Source organism: Hyperolius riggenbachi, chromosome 5, assembly GCF_040937935.1.
Source record: "Hyperolius riggenbachi isolate aHypRig1 chromosome 5, aHypRig1.pri, whole genome shotgun sequence".
NCBI lineage: Eukaryota > Metazoa > Chordata > Amphibia > Anura > Hyperoliidae > Hyperolius > Hyperolius riggenbachi.
Genome location: NC_090650.1, coordinates 104111029 through 104134439, shown reverse-complemented (window position 1 = coordinate 104134439; position 23411 = coordinate 104111029). Strand labels below are relative to the sequence as shown.

At 44.7% G+C, this 23411-nt stretch overlaps 1 protein-coding gene across 3 annotated transcripts in view; it reads left to right on the top strand.

Annotated features, from left to right (window-relative positions):
- Window positions 1-14359: 14359 nt before the first annotated feature.
- COLQ (collagen like tail subunit of asymmetric acetylcholinesterase) overlaps window positions 14360-23411 on the top strand; it is a 149941-nt gene continuing 140889 nt past the window's right edge. For 2 of the 3 annotated variants that reach the window (XM_068238675.1, XM_068238674.1), the window contains exon 1: window positions 14360-14705. In XM_068238675.1, coding sequence (XP_068094776.1) covers window positions 14546-14705 — 160 coding nt within the window. In that variant the 5' untranslated portion in view covers window positions 14360-14545. The remainder of the gene's footprint in view (window positions 14706-23411) is intronic. The other variant, XM_068238676.1, reaches the window with a different exon arrangement.

Below are 23411 nucleotides of genomic sequence, written 5' to 3'. Positions count from 1 at the left end.
AACATGAGTCAAACAGCGTGTCCGCTCATGACAGCAGCCTAAATGAACTGGCTTATTTAGGAGTCCTTTTATACTTCCTGGACAGTCACATGGGTGTGGGTGTGTTCCCAACTCCACCCATTTGTGAAAAAAGTCCTGGTGATTGGTCCCTGGGCTTGTCAGAAAATGGCCCAGCCAATCAAAGAGACTCTCCATTAGGACCCATTGATACCAGATATCCCCTTATTCTATGTCCACTACACTCCTTAGATCAATATTTCATTTCCCTGTGTGGTTAAAATACTCTATAATCCATAGATTAGTCGCTCCTGGTAGCGCTAATACACAGAGTAAGAAGTATCGTATTTCCACGCTCCCCATTGGCTAACACCTTTTCCAAGCTCAGCAGCAGAGTGCCCAATCAGATTCTGGTCACACCCATCTCCCAACAAATCACCAATCAGCTCTCCCCACGGAACACGTCCAATAAGTCCGTGCGGAAGCCTATGTACTGAGGCACAGGATGAGTCACTACTCATGCGAGTGGCTCATCTCGCAGAGTGACTCACCATTGGAGTCAGTGCTGAACAGCTGCTCCATCTCTGGTTCGATTCCCACCCTCAGCAAAATATTTTATACCTCTGTATTATTAACTCATATTTATATGGGAGGAAATTACTGTGTAGTCCTCAATTGGGAATATATATTAATGTCTGTTCTATTGTTGTATAGCTCATATGATGGTAGGTAAAAACGACACAGGTGTTTATTTTAGGAAGATCATATAGCAGATGGAGGATCTTGGCATTCATACACCCTCATACAATGGGGCCCATAAAATGCTCTTAATGATCAAAGGAGGGGGAAGTGGAAGAGGGGAGGGTCCATTATTGTTCTTATTAACCCACATGTATACTAAGGTTAGTTGTCATTGCCGAAGCTTCAGATGGAAATACACAGCTAGAGGATCACTATAAAAAAGAGTATGTGTGAACATATCCATATTCTCCAGAATTCTTAACCCCCCAACACCCCATAAATCCATACGCAGGGAAGGGGCAAAGGTTGAATAATAGGGGATGATACTTAAGGACACCCAGATACACATATATATATATGTATATATACATATACACACACATACATACACACGAGGAAACCATTCAGGTGTACATATACATAAAGTCGAGGTAGAAAAACCATAATGGAGCATATTACCCTGAGGATTGGCAATAGTTCTTCCATAAATATACATATTCAAATGCCCTGTTATACAGAAGGAACCACATTAAGGGGGGGGGGGGGAAACATCCCACCGGGGATAGTCCCTTACTGTAATAAATTATAGGAAAGGTGCATATGTGAAGCCTTCATTAAGGCCAACTGGTGACATGGTACCAAGTCTATAAATCCACTTTGCCTCCAGTTGTCTAAGCTTGAGGTCCAGGTTACCACCCCTGGGTCTGTTTGGTTCACACTGCACAGATCAAAAACGGATCTGGTAAAAACTGATCTGTTTTCAGTTCCAGGCAGATTCGTTTGTTGCATTGGATATTAGTTTTTTTTCTTTGTGTTCTGTTCCTCTCCCCATTGCCACCTGTTGCGTTGGATATATACTTCGGGCTTCCGCTACGTCCGACTGATCCAGCATTATCACAGACTAACCACACTTGCCAACTTGGGCAGAACGAGCTAAAGGGATCTGTTCTAGGCGGACTGATGTGCACGATCATACTGCTTTGCATAGGATTCGTTCAGATCCATTCCATTTTGTTCCGCAAAACCATCTATCCCGTTTTCAATGCTTTATACTACGGCTACTTAAATAGAAAGACATAGACTACTGTAGTCCTGCACACTTAGACCTGCAGCTGTAAACTGGCTACACCTAGAAAAGTAAAGCCCTATTTGCAAAAAAAGGGGAGAAAGTTAAAAAGTGACAAAACGCAGATTACTTTCTTTACTGGAAAAAAACCCTATTTTTTCCTGCCTCTGGGGAAGTGTGCCTTCCCCAGCCTGGCAAGCTATGCAGAGTGGGCAGGAAGCTTTCATAGTTACCTGTCTGGATGGCTGGATTGGCTTCTTCTTCCTCCTCTGCGACGGCGATGGAATTCCGACATATCTTCTTGGTTCCGATCACATGATATGCGCCACTGGGTGGTGAAAGAGGGGTGATGAAAAAGTATTTTACATCACCCCTCTTCCAGCACTGGGTGGCACTGTAATGCTGACATGGTCTCCTGGATCCCAATCACATGTCATATCATGTGATCGTGTGTGATCAGGATCCAGAAGACCTGCCAAGAGTTCAGAGCCACCAGTAGAGGAAGAGAAGGAGCCGTTCACAAAAGGTAAATATAACTGCGCGTTTGGCTGCTAACAGAGGCTTAGAATGCACCATCGTCTTTCTAACAAAAAAATTTTGTTTGAGGCTGCTAATGGGTTAAATGATAAAGCAAAAACATTTTCTCACCAATACACCAGAATATAAACAGCAGTCTTTCTCTATGCCTTTCCAAAGCACCCTAAGGTCTGTTGATACAGTCAATTAAAATAGCATAAACATACATTAATGACTCGTTCACACTAAGGGTGTTTTTGCCCTTTTTCCAGCACAGGCGATTTTCAAAATCACCAACACAAAATGCTTGCGCAATGAATCTCTATGAGAAAGTTCATATCAGCACGTTGCGTCCGATTTACTGTCCGGAAAGTGGTGCCTGTACCAGCTTTGGGGCGTTTTTGCTATAGTGGAAGGTATAGGAAGAGCTCACAAATCTGCTTTATGCAGCGATTGCGTTTGCGTTTTTTAGAATAAGTACATTGTATTTATTATTTTCCGGGTCAAAGAATTGACTTCCTGACTTGTGTCAGGGAGTGAATGACAAAACCGCTCTGGACTGGAAAAGCACTTAGAAAAGCGCTTTCACCAAAAAGGCAGCGCGCAGTGGAGCGCCGGGAGGGGAAAAAATACTGCGCACAAAATCGCAAAAAGCTTGCGTTTGCGATTATGATTTTAGATGTGAACAAGGCCGTACAGACTGGAAGAATAAAAAATAAAGATCGCCACAATGATCGCTTCATGAAATACAAATGCTTTATTGAGCCTAATGTAATGAGATCATTTCTGCAATTCGCTTATGAAGGATCCTCAAATGGCACATTGTTCATGTGTTTACAATATCGTACACTTTCTACTGCTTACCGCAGTGAATAGCATCCTCATTACTGGTTTTTACTTCTGGGAATAGGATAGAGAAGTATTGTCCTGTGTTTTATGATTATGTGGTGCTGTCTGTTTTGTCCTGTTTATATTTAACTTCACAGTCTTTAAATCTTAGCCAGTGGTATTATAATTAAACAGAAATAGACTACATTGACTCATACCTATTCAACAACTGAAAACAACAGTCTGTTTCCTATAAGAGAACTATTTTAGACTCTGGACTTCTGGTAGGCTGTTGTGAAAGAACAGATTGTAGGGTCACCTCTGCTGCTACTGATGGTGTATACAATTAGTATGCATTAATAAACCCTGTGAAACTTGTTTGAGAACTGGAGTAATGTGACTAATACAAGTATGATGCATTGGACTCAGCTGGATGGGGTAATGACTAACAAAGCTTTCTGCAATTTATAATTACACACCAGACATGTTTAAAGGGAGATTTTTTTCCCCTGATTACAAATGTATTGTCTTGCGCTCCAACAAACAGATCTGTTCTGGGTTTTTTAAAAATGGACTGCTGCTGGCTGGCAAAGTTGGCAACTGTTGCCTGGGGTAAAGCAAGTGGTTTTGGCATTTCGGTTTGCGTGTCAGCAGTCTGCTTGGCTATGCGTTAGTAGTTTGGATGCCCAGAACTGTTCAGCTATGTGGTTGTGTGCCAGAGAAAATTTTGGTGAAGGGACAGTGGAATGGGTGTGGTGAGTATTGGTAAGGCAACCACTAGGAGGGTTAGGGTTGTATGTCTGTTACATGGGTTGGGGATACTGTATGGGGAAGGTCAGAGCCGGGACAAGGTCCTCCAGCACCCAAGGCTGAGACACCAAAATGCGCCCCTCCATCCCTCCCACCCCAGCCGTCACACACTGATTGCTATTACACTAAGAGGTGCCACAGGGCCCACAACCTGCCCAACACCTTAATCTCTAGTTATCTGGCTTGCAGTCACTGCCATGTATACCCTTTTCTTATTTCTTTCTGCTTCATACACAATTAGGAATGACAGCTGAATGAATTCTGCGCCCCCTCCTACACTGCGTCCTGAGGCTGGAGCCTCTCCAGCCTATGCCTCGGCCCGGCCCTGGGGAAGGTTAGCTTTACTAGTTAGGGATATGGAGGCTGGTATTGCTTAAAAGGAAAAAAAATATGGCAGTTGCCTGGCTATCCTGCTGATCCTCTGCCTCCATATACTTTTAGCAATAGACTTTGGTTGAACTCGATGGACATATTTTTCAACACAAATAACTATATGTAACTATATGCAGACTCAGCGATTCTGACATTAGCTGCATGCTTGTTTCAGGTGTTATTCAGGCACTACTCCAGCCAAATAGATCAGCAGTGCTGCCAGGAAACTTAGTATTGTTTAAAGGAAAGAAATATGGCAGACTGTAGATATCAGAAAGTGACAATTTGGCAAAAATAGTGATTTGTTAAAGGGAGAGGTTAAGATTAGGCATCAAAAATGTGGTTTTCATAAAGGGTGGGACAATTGCGGCGCAAATACCAAAACCAGCTAGAAAAGCTTCATCACAGTCAGAAAACATGAACCAATCTCCACCTGCATATCGAAAAAGAGCACCCACCAATCCACTGGCCTTTTTTCACAGTGTGCACTGTGATCTGGTTTTTGGAGGGCATATGATTTGCCGTTTACAAGGACACTTGTAAACTAAAATCAGTTTCTTAAAACAATATTTTTATCCCCTTGCTGTACTTCCCACATCAAAAAATATTTAGATACTGCCTAGATGTGGTAACCTTCTGATAAGCATAAATTTCCATAAAAAGGCCCCTTTGGCTGTAAAAATGAAGCTCCGCCTCTGGCCACAATAAGCTCCACCCTTCCTGTGGAAGCCTGCCTACACCCGCAGGAAGCTCCTCCCCATCTGGGACACTTTGGAGTAAAGAGCTGCCATACAGGAATCCTAGTGTAACCATCCCCACAGCTGTGTGGGAACAGGTAAGATAGTGTCTCTCTGACAGCAGTGACCTCTCCCTCCCCCAGCATCCACAGTGACCTCTCCCTCAACCTTGCACCCACAGGGACCTCTCCCTCCACCTAGGACCTATACTAACCTCTCCCTCCCCAGCATTAGCACTGCAATGATCCTGCCTCCCCAGCACCCACACTGACCCCTTCCTCCTCCAGCACCTACATTGACTTTTCCCTCCCCAGCAGCACCCTTCCTGTCCCCAGCAGTACCGTTCCTGTCCCCAGCAGCACCCATAGTGACCTCCTCCAGCACCTAAAGTAACCTCTCCCTCCCCCAGCACCCGCTATGACTTTCCCTTCCTGCAGCACCCACAATGACCTCTACTTCTCCTAACATCCACCCCTCCCCCCCCCATAGCTGGCACCCAGTACTCATGCTCACATGACCTCAAGTACCTGCACCCAGGCCTGACATTGCACCCAGTACTCACACCTGCACACAGCCTCCACATGGCCCCCACTGTCTGCACCAAGCACCCACTTAAAGAGACTCTGAAGTCTCTTAAAAGTCCGCTTTTTATTTAAAAAATGTGTTTAACATCATTCCCCTAACTAAAACGCCGCATTCCCGCAGCTGGAATCTAACTAAATCCCCCAAAACTCCACGAAGGGCAATCCGGGCAGCGCTTCCGTGTGAGGCAGAGCTTTCAGTGGCAGCTCTGCCTCTCCACGCGTCTGTCAGCCCGGATCGCCGCCTCTCTTCCGCCCCTCTCAGTCTTCCTTCACTGAGAGGGGCGGGGGAGAGGCGGAGATACGCGCTGATAGATGCGTGTAAAGGCAGAGCTGCAGCTGAAGACTCTGCCTCACACGGAAGCGCACAGGGCAGCAAAATCCACGACCAAGAAAGTTGTGGATTTTGAGAGGGAAGTTTGGGGGGATTTAGTTAGTGTCCAGGCGCGGGGATGCAGCGTTTTAGTTAGGGGAATGATGTTAAACACATTTTTGAAATAAAAAGTGGAATTTTAAGAGACTTCAGAGTCTCTTTAACCAGTACCCACATTCAAAGTATCTGTATTCAAAACCCATGTGATGCCCAAAACCCACCCATAGCCAGCACCCAGTACAGGCATGGCACCAAGTATTCGCACCCATGTCATACCCAGTACCTGCACCCAGCACCCATATGACATCCAGTATATGCACTCAAATCTCACATGGCACTAAGTACTTGCAATCAACACCCACATGACACGATACCCACTCAAAGCCAGAACCCACATGACACTCTGTACTGACACCCAAAACCCACATGGCACCCAGCATCTGCATTCAGCACCCACATGGCTACTAATTCCCTTAAGTCAGAAACGTGAAGTGTGTGTTTGTGTGTGTATCTGGGGGGGGGGGGGGGGGGTTGCGAGGCCCCTTTTTAAAATTTGAGCACCCCCCACTTAAAGGAGTTATCAGCCAAATTAGAAAGAATGAGCTTTACTCACCTTTACTCTCCAGCCCCTTGCAGCCGACTGTCCCACGCTGACCGCTCCACTCTGGGCAGTAAGCCGCGTACAACGTCGGCCTCCAAACCGTACACGGAGACCAGGACGGCGGCGCATTGCGGAGCAGTCGGAGTGGGACAGTCAGCTGCAAGGGGCTGGAGAACGGAGCAGTGCTTTTCAGCGCTGCTAGACTTGGGCGCAGCCGGCGCCTCCATAGACTACTACAATATGAATCATTCCTTTTGCAGCGCTCAGTGAGTAACGGCGGTGCAGTCAGAGGACGGAGCCGAGGTTGCTTAAAAACATAATAATTCGGCCTCCAGCAATCGCTGGAAGCCGAATTATTTCATTCCCCCACTATCCATGGCGGCCTGGAGGGGGAATAGTAATTAAATCGGCCCAGACTTGTGCAGAAGCAGGATCAGCCATATAACAGCTGGATCCTGCGCCCAAGTCTACCGGTGCCGATTTCAAATGTACTCCTGGAGAAAGCCCCAGGTGAGTAAAGCTCATTTCTTCTAATTTGCCTGATAACTCCTTTAAGGACCCTCGGTACAGCCCTGCTTCACGATAATATTATAGCCTGCCTACCTAAACACTGGTTGACAGCAACTCCATCCAGCAAGCAATTAATAAATACATAATTATAAAGCAGATCAGAGAGCAGCAATCAGTGTGCCAGATTGTACCATTCAATCTCAACTGGATTGTAGTGGAAATCTGATCGACTGTCGATCGAAGTACTACCTTTACTGTTCTTCACAGTTCAAAGCTAAATGGTCATTTAATCCCCTCCTGTCTCATCACACATTCAGTCAATTCAGAAATCAACTAATTAACCGATCAGCAATGTGGGACTGGAGATCACTGGCAGATCTGAACTGAGTGACTAAATCTGCCAAAACTCTGCTGTGTCTATCAGACCTGAGAAAGGTAAAGTAGCAATAAGAATTAGGATGGCCACTAACGATCCAATCTTTTTCATCCAATCTTACCAAATCTATGTAGCAGAAGAGTAAACTGAGTGAATATATTGAATGGATACTATAGGCAGTTTTCTTATATTACATAGAAATGGTAAGATTGAATGAAAAAGATTGGACCGTTAGTGGTCACCTTTAGCCTGTGAAGAGTTTTGCCCAGGTCTGTTTCCACTTATCAGCACGTCCTCCTATCTAGGCAACAACTGAATGCTGTGACATGAAAAGTACAGCCAAGTAAAGCAAACATTATTATCTTGCTTCACTTTCCCATACATAAACTATAATGACTGCTCCAGAGACAATGAGGAAAAACTTACCAAGAATGCACATCTCTGGAGAAATCCTTGCTGATGATGCCAGGTGCCCCCCTGCTGCACTTTACAAGTAAATAAGTGCCACTTTATCACTATAGCAATGCTTCCTAATAGATGTGGATGTATAAAAATATGAAGAATGAGGGAGTGTACACACACACAATTACTATTACCTGCAAGGTACAGAGCTCGATCCCTCAGGAGACAGTTCAGGGCCAAGTGCTGTACAAAAGCGTTGCCAGCCTACAGACTAATGACACATTCTGTTGCTATGGCGGAGAACAATGTGCTTGGCTGACGTGCAGATGTGCCCCCAGTATTAAGTAGGTTCCCCCCAGTATAGCACCCACTGCCATAAGTATGGTCCTGATGTACTACACCAATTCAACCACGAACCATCAATCACATACATCACATTGTTGTCAACAAAGAAACTTCCTCCTAAGACGCCAGCCCGCCATCCACCACGAGTAGCCGGTGTATTAAGCCGTCAGGTGTTCCAGAGTCCCAAGATGGCCACGGGTGGAGCGGTAAGCAAGGAGGCAGTGGATGTAGCGCATGACACATGCCTACGTCTGTGTATTGCCCTGCCCAGGGGCATCCTCAGGAAGCAATGCATCTTGCCCTTACCGCTTTACCCGTGGTCATCTTTGGGCTCCAGAACATCTGACAGTGCAATACACTGGATACTCCTGGTAGATGGCAGGCACTAAATGTGGCTATTGTGGCGCACTTCAGAGGAACAGCTGGCTATCTAGCCTGGTGCCATAGCACAATGCTGCTGCAATCCCAGTACTGGTAACTATACATGGCTCTTAAAGAGACAGTCATGTTTCAGCACACTTGTTTGTTTTTTAAAAGTCATATTTTATTGAACATGTGTATGTTTGGAGAGGCTTTTGCCAGTGTCCTTGAGTTGCAGGACTGTCATGGTTGCCCTGGCCTCAGTAAATTGTTGTCACTTGGGCCCAGTTATTTACCAGAGCTGTGCTTGTCAAAAATGCAAAAAGCTAAGTGATTATGTGCTGGTACTGAACATCCAATATTACTCAAAGGTTTGGTCACTCAACTTCATCTATCTGTTGGTGTTATGCTCAACCTAATGTTAACCATGCACACATATGGTGGGCTTGCCAGGTAATTGAATCACTAATAAAAACACACATTCAGACATTTGCTTAAGGCCTCTTTCCCACCAAGACGTTGCGTTTTAGGGGACGTTAAGGTCGCATAACGTGCCCCTAACGCAACGCGTGGTGGTGTTGAAGTTGGACGTCAGATTGAGCCGCGTTATGTGGCTCTCAAAGCAGCCGCTCCAGGATAGTGATGGGAAGTCCAGATCCTTTTAAGGATTCGGATCATTCGAATCGGATCATTGAAAAGATCCGGATCTTTGAACCGAATCATTTGAATCATTTTACTAAAGAAGCAGACTGGTTGTGAAATGACTAGCAGGACAGGACTTTCCCTGCACTGAACATTCTGTATGTTCCTGTTTCTTCCAGACAGACATCCACTGTGAACTGAATCTTTCATTGTGATGATCCGGATGATTCGACTCACAAAAAAGATCCGGATCAAATTAGCGATTCGTTCATGATCTGGACAACACTACAGCCCCACCACGAGTCACCACAGTGCAGTGAATATTAATTAGCCATGTGGCTGGCCACAGAGGAGGAGGGGAGACCTCCTCCTCCAATATTACTGAGCATGTGCAAACAGTCTAACGCGGCTTAGCCGTGTATAACGTACAGCATGCAGCACTTTGTTTTAACATGCTGCGTTACTATGTAACGCAACGTGTGCACTGTGAACAGCACATTGATTTTACAGTGCTGTGAGTTAGGCTGCGTTACTGGCTGCTGTAACGTGGGATTTTAACGTCCCACTGTGAAACCAGCCTAAAGGAATACTGTAGGGTGGTTGGGGGAAAATGAGTTGAACTTACCCGGGGCTTCTAATGGTCCCCCGCAGACCTCCTGTGCCCGCGCAGCCACTCACCGATGCTCGGCCTCGCCACCGGTTCACTCCTGGAATTTCAGACTTTAAAGTCTGAAAACCACTGCGCCTGCGTTGCAGTGTCCTCGCTCCTGCTGATGTCACCAGGAGCGTACTGCGCAGGCACAGACCATACTGGGCCTGTGCAATATGCTCCTGGTGACATCAGCAGGAGCAAGGACACGGCAATGCAGGCACAGTGGTTTTCAGACTTTAAAGTCATAAATTCCAGAAGTGAACCGGTGGCGGGCCAGAGCATCAGTGAGTGGCTTCGCGGGCACAGGATGTCTGCGGGGGACTATTAGAAGCCCCGGGTAAGTTCAACTCATTTTCCCCCCGACCCCCCTACAGTATTCCTTTAAACGAGATAACTAATTCTTTATGTTTAGCCTCTACGGATTCTGAATCTTTTTCAGATGTGATATTTTCTTTCACTTGGTCTTTATTCACAAATTACAAGAGGTAATAGGTTTTACATCATTTTTAATAATCACAAAATGATAGACAAAAGTCCGTACCCTACACAGTAGAAAAAGGTACAAAGTGCATAACAGACCAAATATTTTACCCAGAAACAGTATAAGGTAATAGTAAACATCTATGAAGAGGGCATAAATGAAACAAAGTGCCATTGTCTTCCTACTCAAAACACCATCCCCAGATGTGATTATTTTTGCTTCATTAGTCACAAAAAATGAATAGTAGATAACTGGGAGTCCGATAAAATGCTTAATCTTGAGGAATGGAAAAATAACTGCTGCACTACTGGAACTTAAAACACAACCTTGCCCAGAACACAAGGTAGATGGTTAAAGTGTACCAGAGCTGAGATATAATAAAAGATTTATACATACCTGGGGCTTCCTCCGGCCCATACGTTCCAATCGCACCCACTCTGCTGCCCTCTGCTTTCTGCAGCTTCGGGAACGGGGTCCCATCACTGCCGTCAGTCAGCTCCAGTCTACACACGAGAAGTGCACCCTCTACATATCTCTCCAGCGGCTGCTGTTCCCCATCCCCTTCTTGCACCTCTGGCACTGTGGATGACCTTGGCAGGTTTGGTTGCGCCGTATCAAGTGTTACATATAGAGTGCTTGGAGGGGAGGGGGGGCATGCAAAATTTGCACTGGGGCCCATAGCTCCATAGCTACGCCACTGTCCGTGCCTGCTATTTTATTGGAAGCCTCCCTGCTCCAAAATTTCCTCTAATTGCAGCAAATGGTGGGTTTCATATTGGAAGCCGAGGCGGTGCCCCTTTTTTTCCTGTTTTGTCTCTGCTGCTAACAGAGACTAAGAGGCCACTTGTAACTGCTGGCAAAGGAGCAGGTAATCCTGTATGTGCTTTTTAGCTCTAAGGCCTTGTTCACCTGTGCAATTTTTTATAGCGCCTCCCGGTGCCTACATGCGTGTTAGAGATTTTTTGTAAAGCACTTTTCTAAGCGCTTTTGCAGAGCAATTCGTTTTTTCACTTCCTGACGTTAGTCAGGAGGTGAACTCTTTCACCCAGAAATGAATAAATACAATGTATTTATGCATGAAAGCGCTGGGGAAATCCCTATACAAAGTGCTTTTTAAAGCGCTTTGCGATTCCCCTATACCTTCCATTGCGGCAAATGCCCCCCCCCCCACCAAAATGGTACAGGCAGCGCTTTGGTGATTGGAACGGAATCAAACAGCTCATATATGAATGCTCTCATAGGGAATCATTGCACAAGTGCTTTTAGGGTGATTTTAAAAATCGCGGGCGCTTGAAAAAACAGTGAAAACGCTCTAGGTATGAACAAGCCCTAATAAAGACTGCCAGGCCACACGATGCAATTTTATGACAGATTTACTGTCAGATCGAGTCCTTCCAACATGTTCAATCTGATTTCCCATCGATTTTTCAAACAATTTTTCAAACAATTTTTCATAGAAGTGAAAGGAAAATCAATCGGAAACCAGATCGGACAGGTTGGAAATAATCGATCTGACAGTAATTTGCATCATGTGGATCTAGCATAAAATGGAGGGGAGTGTGGCCACGAAAAATAAAAAGCTCCCGGGTGGAAGGGATGGATCTAGACCAAGTTGCGCCTGGCGCAAGGTCAGGTTTCGGCACCTAAACTGCCATTCATTTTGCCGCCTTTTTCAGAATTCAACAAACTGCACCTGGGGCAAGAGACCCGCCTGCACCCCCCCCCCCACCCGATCCTGATCCGTCCCTGCCCACTGGCGTATTCAGACGGGGGTTCCAGATGTATGAAATCCCCCCCCCCCCCCTCTGAGACTCCTGTACCTTTAAAAAAAATTCCCTGAAATCGCTGAAGCGGGCATGCTGGTAAATATACAGGGGCTTGCCTCCTGCAGGGTCTGTGGGAAAAACTCAGCTCTTTCCCTATTGTAAAGACTGCATGTAAACAGCTACATAAGGTATTTCACAGGTTGAAAAGTTATTGACAGTCCCTTAACTCCAGGAGGGCTGCCTGCAGCTTGTGTGAGAGGCTGACCATCCCTTACATCCTCCACACCCCTATGGACGGTATACCTATATCCTTCCCCTATTCCCACAATCCCCTCCACCATGTTGTTAATGTTTTGTTTTTGCTTTGGCAATGCTAAATGTATTTGGTCCTGCTAATAAAGCTTTTTTGGATTTGGCTGGCAGGGACAGGAGACACATTACAGGCAAGTAGCCTGTGTGATGTGGGACTGCAATACAGATACGCTATCTGCTCTATCTCAGTCTCTCACTCCTCCTCTCTCCCGCATTCACCATCGTTTTCCCCCCTTCCCCTAGTGCTGGCTGGAAGGGGGGCAATCTCCCCCCAGGCCACCTTTCTTTCAGTGATTTAGGGCTGGTCCGGTGTCTGGTGTATTCAGGTTTGTTGTTGTAAGGCAATGTAAGATACTAGGCTAGCTGATAAAAGTGCAATTAGAAGACAGGCAAGTTGGTAAATATACACAGCATGATGCAGAGCTTGCCTGGAGGGTCCGTGGGCAAAAATCTGTCTGGTCTCTCCCCATTGTTACAATGACTGCATGTGTGGATAAGGTGTTAAACAAGGTGAAAAGTTTTTGACAGTCCCTAGACTTCAGGAAGGCTACTTTCTGACTTGTGTGAGAGACTGGCAGGGACAGGAGTCCTATTACAGGCAAGTAGCCTCTGTGTGATGTGCGACTGCAATACAGATAAGCTCTCTGCTCCATCTCAGACTATTCTCAATTTCTCTCCACTCCTTCTCTTTCTGGGCTAGTGCACGGCAAAATCACAATAGCAATTGTTAGCAATTATTGGGTGCGATTTTGTGAAGCGATTTTCAGAGCGATTTCTCAATGAATCGCTCAAAAAAATGCTACATGCAGTATACTTGTGATTTTGAAAAACGCTGCTGTGGGAACACCCTCATAGGGTAACATTAACCAAGCACTTTTTAAATCACTGTCGATTTGAAAAACGCTCATAAGCCCTCTTGGTGTGCACCAGCCCTCCCTCATTCACCTTTGTTTCCCTCTTCCCCTAGTGCTGGCTGGCTGTGTCTTCTTCTTATACAGGAAAGTTAAATAAAAGTGCAATCCTGGTGAGGCAAATTATTATTATTTAGTATTTATATAGCGCCGCCATCTTCCGCAGATGCAAATATCCCTGCATCATATGGGTATCGCTTGCGCTATGTGACACTATGTAGCATATTCCACTGAATTGTCCAAACTAAGTCTATCTCCCGTTCCTCTCTCGGGGAGTTGTTCCAGCGCTGTCCCCTGTTCAAATTTCCTGCTACCAGAAGCCCTCAGAAACACTTGTGTCCTAGAGTACTTCCAACGATAGGCAGCTCCGTAATACGCCAGCGCACTTTTGTGCATGGGCAGTATGGAGCCACCTGTATTCGGAAGCACTTGGGGACATAAGTACTTCTGGACCTTTCAGGAATCCCCCCTTAAAAATCCTGCATTTGCCCCTGCTGCCGGGTGGTAGCGGAGCAGTCGTGCAGAATTTAGGAAGCCTCTGGGGCATTCAGAGGTTCCTCTCTACAGTATCTAACTTTTTGGGGTGTTTTTGTGTCTCAGGAAAAAAATGCCTCCCTACCCTCTGGGCCAGTCCTTCCCTGAGGTGCATAAAAATCCCAGGGAAGCAACAATAACTAAATACAGTAAATGAAAAAAAAAAAAAGCTAAGAATGTCTGTTATAAACTCTAAAATAATAATAATAAGAAATTAATCCTATAAGTATTGTTTAAATGGGTTGAATTGAGCTGTTACTGTCAAGTCTCTAGAAACCAGCCTCTGACTCGTACGTGGTATTCAGCAATGAAGCACCTTGTGTGTCGAGCCATAGAGGGAGCACGGCTATTGCGCATTCCTGAGCGCTGCAGGGTCACACGGTAGCAGCCAGCTTGCGCTCCGCTGGAGGAGGACACACACTGCACTACACCCTGCTGCAGGCTCTGAGACGACAGGGAACACACAGCTCGGACGGTGCAGACACAGCAGGCAGGCAGTGGTCTATAATACACACCCACAGGCTGGGTGGGGGCAGCAGCAGCAGCAGAGGGGTGCAGAGCGCACATACTGGCACACTCTGCTGCACACACTGACACCCCACAGCTCACTCTCCTCCTGCAGGGCTGCCAGCATGGTTACACTCAGACTAATCGCATTTGGATTATGCCTCCAGCTTTTTTTCTGTTTTGTCCTTTCTCAGACTTCCTTCCTGGACAGTGTCTTCCCAATTCCTGCAGGTAATCAGCAGTTTGGATATATTTACCAAAGCAGTCCCTCCATGCAGCCAATAGGTACTTCTAATGATTTCTTTGCTTCTGCACCCGCAGACTGCATGCTGCCTGTGCTCTCTTCAATGACACGCATGCCTGTGTAATGATGCAGCTTGTGGCTCAGTCAGTTCTGTGACATGTTCTTGACCTGCAGTTTTCTTTTCTGCACGTTTACTTCTATTTTGGTCTGGGATAGCCAGGGCAGAAGTGAAACAAGCGCAGGAAAGGCTCTGGCTCCTTTTATCTATTAATAAAGACACTGCTGCACTTTGCAGTTCTGGAGGATTTGGAGATGCTGAAATGATTTGGGGGGAAATGCCAACTTCTTGTACAGTGCTGAAATACAATTCATGGCTATTCTGTTCACCCTGCAGCTGCATAGAATATGATACATAGATGTATTATGTCATATAGAACTTTACAAGATATAGCTATTATTACTATTACATGTTTAAATGGCATTGACCATGTCCACGTCTCCATACCGTTTACACTTGATAATATCACCTATGGAGCTCACAGCCTAATGTCCATACATGCCTTGGGCCAATTTAAAGGGGAACTGAAGTAAGAGGTATACGGAGGCTGCCATATTTATTTATTTTTAATCAATACCAGTTGCCTGGCAGCCCTGCTGGTCTATTTCTCTGCAGTAGTATATGAATAACACCAGAAACAAGCAGGCAGCTAGTCTTGTCAGATCTGACTTTAAAGTCTGAAACACCTGATCTGTTGCATGCTTGTTCAGGGGCTATGGCTAATAGTATTAGAGGCAGAGGATCAACAGGGCTGCCAGGCAACTGGTATTGCTTAAAAGAAAATAAACATGGCAGCCTCCACATACCTCTCTTCAGTTCCCCTTTAAGGAGACTTGAGTTAATCTGCCAGTGTGCTTGCTGGGAAATGGGAGGAAGCTGACGCTAACATGGAGAGAACATACACACTCCATGCAGATAGTGTTCTGGCCAGGGATCACACCTAGTGCCTGGTACACTCCATGCAATTTTCACTTATTCGAGTGAATGGTGAGATCGATATTCAGATCTGACATCGATTGATTATAGAAAAAAGCTAGCATAAACACATATGCCATTTATTCAAATTCCGATAAGATTTGTGATAATTTTTCCTAATGGCTATTGATAAAAAAAATGAATACCCATGGAACGGTAGTCAGTAATTTGATTGATATTTTCCAGCATGTCCAATCGCTCAATGGCATTCAGTAGGCTGTATATTTGTTTGCCTGATCCAATCCTGCACATACAATCTGAAGTAGATAGCATGGTGTGTACCCAGCTTGACTCTGGTGCTGCAAGGTAAAAATGCCAGACACCACTTTACTTGTGGAATTGTGTTCCTTTGTTTTGTAAGTGCAATACTTTACAGGGATATGCTATGAGTTTATATTGCTTATAGGTGTGTTCATGGCTTTATTACTTGCCTATACGTATCCTCTGAATATCTGTGGCTTTTATTTTCTTTAATATAGGTTTAAAAACAATGCAACATTTTTATTTGTATTGCACCTTCAATGCCAGCCTTCCATTCGGTCCTGCAGTTAATATATACATAGCATAGCAAAGGTCTCAGTTACCAGTATCGGCCACACGACAAATGCATAGGAATTGATTTCCTAAGGGAGTTACAGTATTTCCCACCAACCAGGGCTCTTATGTTTTGGTTCTAGTCACAGTTCAGTGTTGTCTTTTTGAATACGTGATATATAGGAGCTGATGTATTAAAAGCAGTATTTTCACTCTAGCTTGTGAGCAATCTGGGTATTTTTTGAGGTAAATACAGGTTGCTATTATAGATGAGGACCAGCTGTGATTTTACTTAGCAGTCTAGGCTTCATTTCAGCTGCACACTAAGGGGATTTTTTTTAAAATGAGACCTTACTGGATATTAGAAATGTTTCTCACCTACCTGACAGGAATATAGACCACCTCATTTCTGTATATCAATGTGTGACTGGGCCTGTCTTCTGTATTTATAATGATATAACTATAATTGCCTTGTCTAGGCTTTCTCACACAGAACAGAAAAAAAAAATAATCATTCCAGATATGACATTGATTTGCACAGTGGTACAGTAGCTGAGCAAACACATTACTGGTCATGTGATATGGCGGAATCTCACTATTATCTTCCTTTGACATAATAGAGTAATTATTATATTACTTAGTCTAATCATTTGTCCGTAATGTTCATTAGAAATATTAATTATGCTATTAAAGTTGGCCGGTGTGAATGCCACGGTCTGACATCTGTGTGAGCAATACGATAGTACCTTTATGTGAAATATTGCCTCATTGCCATTTCCATCCCCAGGGGTATAATGGACTTTTTTTTTTACCAAACTGCTCACATTTATAGTCCAGGTATTTTCATGTACTTTATAGTCTCAATTTGTAGCACAGAACAGCTGTTTTTAAGGCTTTCGGAAGCAGCTTTAGACTTGAATTGCTAGAATTTCTCATACTTCAGAGGCTGCAAGTAACAATTTCTGCTGCATCAGTAACTATATGTCAGTGAATAGATGCTTGCCAACATCAGCAGTAAGGGCCTGTTTCCACTACACGTAGATTGGATGCAGAATGGATGCAGAAAAACTGACTCCAATGAATGCCTATGGGAAAATCTGCATCAGAAAAATCTCATTTAATAGTAACAGGCCCATAGGCATTCATTGGAGTCAGTTTTTCTGCATCAATTCTGCATCCAATCTTCATGTAGTGGAAACAGGACCTTAGGGATAGAAGCCCAGGGCTGTACTGCATTGGCAGTCACAGCCAGACACTTTTGGCCCCGAGCCCTAAGCAACGACTCTCTTGTCCTAGTTCTAAATCTCAATCACAGGCTCACTTTTCAAAAGGACAGAAGTGAAAATGAAGAAGTGTTGCACCTAGCAACCAGTACTAAAAGTCAGACAGATGAAATAAAATAGGTTGTTTGGCAAGCATGTCTAGCCCTCTGCTGTCTTTTGTATCAATCAGCTGTAGACATTTGTAACTATGTTACAGTATATATATATATATTTTTTTTTCGCGGTGTGCTCTTGTCTGCGGTAATAATAATCTTCAAAGTATTTATTCAGGCATTTTTTATATGCATTTTATAGAACATTACAGTAATTTAAATTAATAACTGTTAAAAATGTTTAGTAAAATTATTGTAGATTTTACAAAATAATAATTCCAGTATTTGTATAGCACTTTTCTCTTGTCATTCTCAAAGTGCTTGCGAGAAGGCCACTAGAGCGCACTCTGTAACAGTAGCAGTGTTAGGAAGTCTTGCCCAAGAACTCCATACTGAATAAGTGCTGGCTTACTGAAATAGGAAAAGCCGAGATTTGAATCCAGGTCTCCTGTGACAGAGGCAGAGCGTTTAAACATCACACTTCCCAGCCACTACTAAAATAAAAGCTTCTGCAACACTTTTTAGATCTTTTGGGACTGACTGCTGCCTATTCATGCTTCCCCTCATTGACGTGCCCAAAGAGAGTGATTGTCCTGTCACTTGAAGCCACACCTTCCTGATGAGTCATAATCTATCCGAAAGCATAACTTCAGGCTGGCTGGGAGGGAGAAGTGAGCAGGCAACCGGGGTTCCCTGAGGATACCTTATATTTCGCTAACCTTATTTTACTAAAAAACAAAAACAGTGTTTGCTTACAAAACTTTTTGTGCACAATAATTTAAAAGTAATGTTTTACCTTAAAGAGGAACTCCAAGGAAAATAACATAATGAACAAAAGTGCTTAATTTTTATAATGTTATGCATAAAGGATTTAGTCAGTGTTTGCTCATTGTAAAATCTTTCCTCTCCCTGATTTACATTCTGACATTTATCACGAGGTGACATTTTTACTGCTGGCAGGCGATATCAGTGGAAGTAGCTGCTGCTTGCTTTTTTGGCAGTTGGAAACAGCTGTTATTTCCCACAATGCAACAAGGCTCCCACAGTGTGATGTCAGCACCACGGTCCTGACATCACACTGTGGGAGGGGTTTCAACCCAATATCAGCCATACAGAGCCCCTGATGATCCATTTGAAAAAAGGAAAATATTTCTCATGGGAAAGGGGGAATCTGCTTCTGATTGGGGTGAAGTTCAATCCTTGGTCACACTCTCTCTTTAATGCATGTAAAAAAAAGTGCCTGCATTCTGGGCATTTTGGCTTTAACTCCTACTGGAGAAGCGTTTCATGCAGTCATTATTTGCCCACAGGCATTTTTCTGGCTGATTGCCACATAAACACAAATGTTTAGCTCAGTCAAGCATTTTAGTTTACTACAGGGCTGTGGAGTCGGTACAGAAATCAAGCAACTCTGATTCCTCAGTTTATAAAACCACCGAATCTGACTCCAGGTACTCAAAATTGCTCTGACTCCTCGACTTCCGACTCCAGAGCCCTTGCAGGGCTATGGAGTGGGTACAAAAAGCATCCAACTCCAACTCCTCAGTTTATGAAGTCTCCGACTCCCGGTACCCAAAAATTTCATTGACTTCACGACTTTGACTCCACAGCCCTCCACGAGCTTACAGTCTATGGTAAATCTGAGTTCATGCATAGGGAATAGGGAATGAGGCCTGGAACCCACTACAAAACGCTATCGCTAATCGCAATCGCTAGCGCTTTGTATGACCAGTTTGTAAGCGATTTCATGATTATTTTATGGAGCGATTTTAGAAAGTGTAATCAATTTGCCAGAGGTTGTGTAGCAATTAGCTAGACCACCTGTTTTCACTTGTGATCCATGGTTTGTGGTTAGGTTTAGCTGTAACATCCAAATCCAGAAGTCCTGAAGTGTACTTGGGGGTGCATTCACACTATGCACATTGCTTTGCGCTGTGTTGCTGCATACAAATACACTGCCCATACGGTCATAGGGGCATGTTCAAATCTCTGCGATGTAATGGATTATGTTTTCCTACCATACTTTTTACAGTGTCTTTCTAAATAATATGTTCAAAAACTTGTATATAGAACGTAGAGTCCAGCACCATCAGTTGTATTAATGCTCTTTATTATAAAAGACACATTGACAAAAGAAGCAACGTTTCGGACGGGACCCCTCCTTTCTCAAGCCAAAGTCAGTGTCTGAACATATGCTCTGAATCACACATTTATATACACATACAAACATGGAGATAACCAATCACATTTGATGTCTGCCTATGGCGACCAATCACTTACCACCACCTTGGGCGGACTTGATAGAGAACTGTGTCTTACATATTCAAATGTGAGCAGACGCTCACCAGCCAGTGATGCGCAGGAATGGGGGAGGAGAGTGCCGGCCGCACTGGGCTCGTCTTCACAAAACGCCGACCAATCAGCCCAGAGGAGCTGGAGAGCGTCATCAGGACACGCCTCTTAACGAGGCGGACCTGATGGGAAACCTCTGTGTCAATGAAACAACATAGCAGTAACAAACATGGAAATGAACAGTATTCAGAGGAACAATCAAAGGAACGGTTGCATGTCATATATATGACATGCAACCGTTCCTTCGATTGTTCCTCTGAATACTGTTCATTTCCATGTTTGTTACTGCTATGTTGTTTCATGGTTATTAGTTATATTTACAAACTCTATTACTTTTCCATGATAATATGTGTACCATGGAGCTTACAGATTGATGGCTTTCGCTGTTGTCACACTGATTGACTGTAATGAGGTCTCTTTGTTTACGTTTTCCAGCGCGTTGCGCGGAGGGAGGGGGGCGTGGTGGTCAGCGCTGTGTGTTACGTCCCACTACAAACACGTGGCCGGTCTGTTTACATTCCGACCATGTGACTTGGTGACGCTGACACCAGAGGGGGCGGCGGTCACGCCGCGCGCTCGCAGCCACAGAGGTTTCCCATCAGGTCCGCCTCGTTAAGAGGCGTGTCCTGATGACGCTCTCCAGCTCCTCTGGGCTGATTGGTCGGCGTTTTGTGGAGACGAGCCCAGTGCGGCCGGCACTCTCCTCCCCCATTCCTGCGCATCACTGGCTGGTGAGCGTCTGCTCACATTTGAATATGTAAGACACAGTTCTCTATCAAGTCCGCCCAAGGTGGTGGTAAGTGATTGGTCGCCATAGGCAGACATCAAATGTGATTGGTTATCTCCATGTTTGTATGTGTATATAAATGTGTGATTCAGAGCATATGTTCAGACACTGACTTTGGCTTGAGAAAGGAGGGGGTCCCCTCCGAAACGTTGCTTCTTTTGTCAATGTGTCTTTTATAATAAAGAGCATTAATACAACTGATGGTGCTGGACTCTACGTTCTACTCAGCAATTGGAGACGGGAGTGCTACCTATCTTCTGGTCCAGGCACATCATTAGCACAAATACAGGTGTGCGATCCACAAGTACTTTTTACAAAAACTTGTATATTGCATAGCTATGGAAATAACAAACATAATATGCACTGTGTTATACCCGCGTTGTTGCACAAAGAATTATGGCGCGCACATAGTGTGAACTAAGCTTAAAAGTCACAAGCTATGCAACAGAATCTGTGCAGAGAGTTCTCTTACATCCAGGGCCGGATTTCTGAAAAGGCCACGAAGCCTTAGTCCTTGGGTGGCTGCATCCCAAGGAGCCACTTGAACATGAAAAAGGGGTTGCTTTATGGGAAAGAGCAGGCTGAAAATGGGGAGGAACACATGAAAAAGGAAAACTGATGCCCTAAGGAGCTGTACATGAAAAAGAGGGACTACAGTACATGGATTATACACATGGAAGAGGGAGCTGCACATGGGTGGGATGGGCGCTGCTGCAGAAAAAGGGGAGCAACAACATACCTGGCTCAAAATGTATAAATCAGACATTGCTTATACAAGTAGTCCCCGACTTACGAACATCCGACTTACGAACGACCCGCCACTACGAACGGCATGGATTCTGTGATTCTATGGGAACAAGTAAACAAAGAACATTTTCAAATTGGACTTGTAGTTTTTGAGAAAATTGATTTTAAATAATTCAAAGACAAAATGGCCTTTAAACTTATATAAGAAAGGTACAGGGGGCAGAGGTGACACAGGGGGGACACTGGAGGCACAGGGGGCACAGAAGAGGTACAGGGGACAGAGATGGCACAGTGTTCCGACTTAAGAACAGATTCAGGTTAAGAACGAACCTACAGTCCCTATCTCCTTTGTTAACCGGTGACTACCTGTATCTCATATAAAAGTCAATTCAATGAAAGACAATTCAGCACCTTGGGTGTTGATTTCTTGTAATATAGTAGCAAAATAAATGTACACATTCAAACAGATGATAAGAGCAGAAAAAGAAAAGTTTTTAGTTAGGAACCACTAGCATTTTACTTTCATACAGCAGTAGACGAAGACAAAAGTCTAAACATACTTGGTGTTAATGTGTGTTTTTCTAACATGGTGTATATGAAGTATTTTATAATTTTATGTCGTATGGATATCAGACTTTTAGTTTGCTGACATTACATGGTTCTTAGATTATCTAAGGTCCTTGGAAAAATTAAAAGTTATTTATGGCATTCTATAAGGTCCTCTTAAAGAGACTCTGAAGCGAGAATAAATCTCGCTTCAGAGCTCATAGTTAGCAGGGGCATGTGTGCCCCTGCTAAACCGCCGCTATCGCGCCGCTAAACGGGGGTCCCTTCACCCCCAAACCCCCCACTGCAACACTTGGTCGCAGACTTGGTCGCTCCTGAAGGCAGGGCTAACGGCTGCAGCCCTGCCTCCAGTCGCGTCTATCAGCGGCGCATCGCCGCCTCTCCCCCGCCCCTCTCAGTGAAGGAAGACTGGTGGAGATACGCGCTGACAGACGCGCGTGGGGCAGGGCTGCGGCGGTTAGCCCTGCCCCAACCAGGAAGCGCTCCCCCGCTGCACCGAGGGGATTTGGGGGTGAAGGGACTCCCGTTTAGCGGCGCGATAGCGGCGGCTTAGCAGGGGCACACATGCCCCTGCTATCTATGAGGTTTGAAGTGCGATTTATTCTCGCTTCAGACTCTCTTTAAAGGGAGTCTGAAGCGAATCTAAAAAAAAAACAAAATGCTCTCCTCTGCTGCAGGAAGCTTTGGAAGTCTTCAGGAGCGTGAGTGCTCCTGAAGGCAAGCCGATCTGTACTGCACGTGCACGAGCACGTTCTCTTGCTCACTCGCACATGCGCAATACAGAGCCGCCCATCTTGGGGAGCACGAGAGGACCAGGAAAGGAATGGGAAGGCTCTATAGGACCCATAGCCTTCCCTTTCCTTAGGTATTTTTTTTTTTTTTAGATTCAGACTCACTTAAAGCCTTGTACACACGTAGGATAAAAGTAATTTGAAACATCTAATGAATGACAGATATTTGGTTGATCCAACTGGCAGATATCATGCAGCTGACCAGTCTGTACAGTGTCTATTAAATAACATTGTATCAGAGCATACGTGCGTATGTTGTGTGAAATGTCACTTCTTACAACATAATGGTTTGGAACATCAGTGTGTGTGTGAGCAACATCTTTTAAACGATTTGTTGTTTCTTTTTGACGAACTACGGCAAAACCTGTCAGCTGCCTCCTAACAGTGATTAGTTGCCTGTGCCACCCTTACCCTGCTTTGGATCCACCACTGTTTCTTACTCAGCGATTCTTGGCCGCTATGTGGGGATTCTACCTTTGAGACTTTTGGAGTCAGGATCACTAATGGCTAAACGTTGGATGTTGTAACGATTGCGGAATTCTCTCCGTGATCAGCGCACAA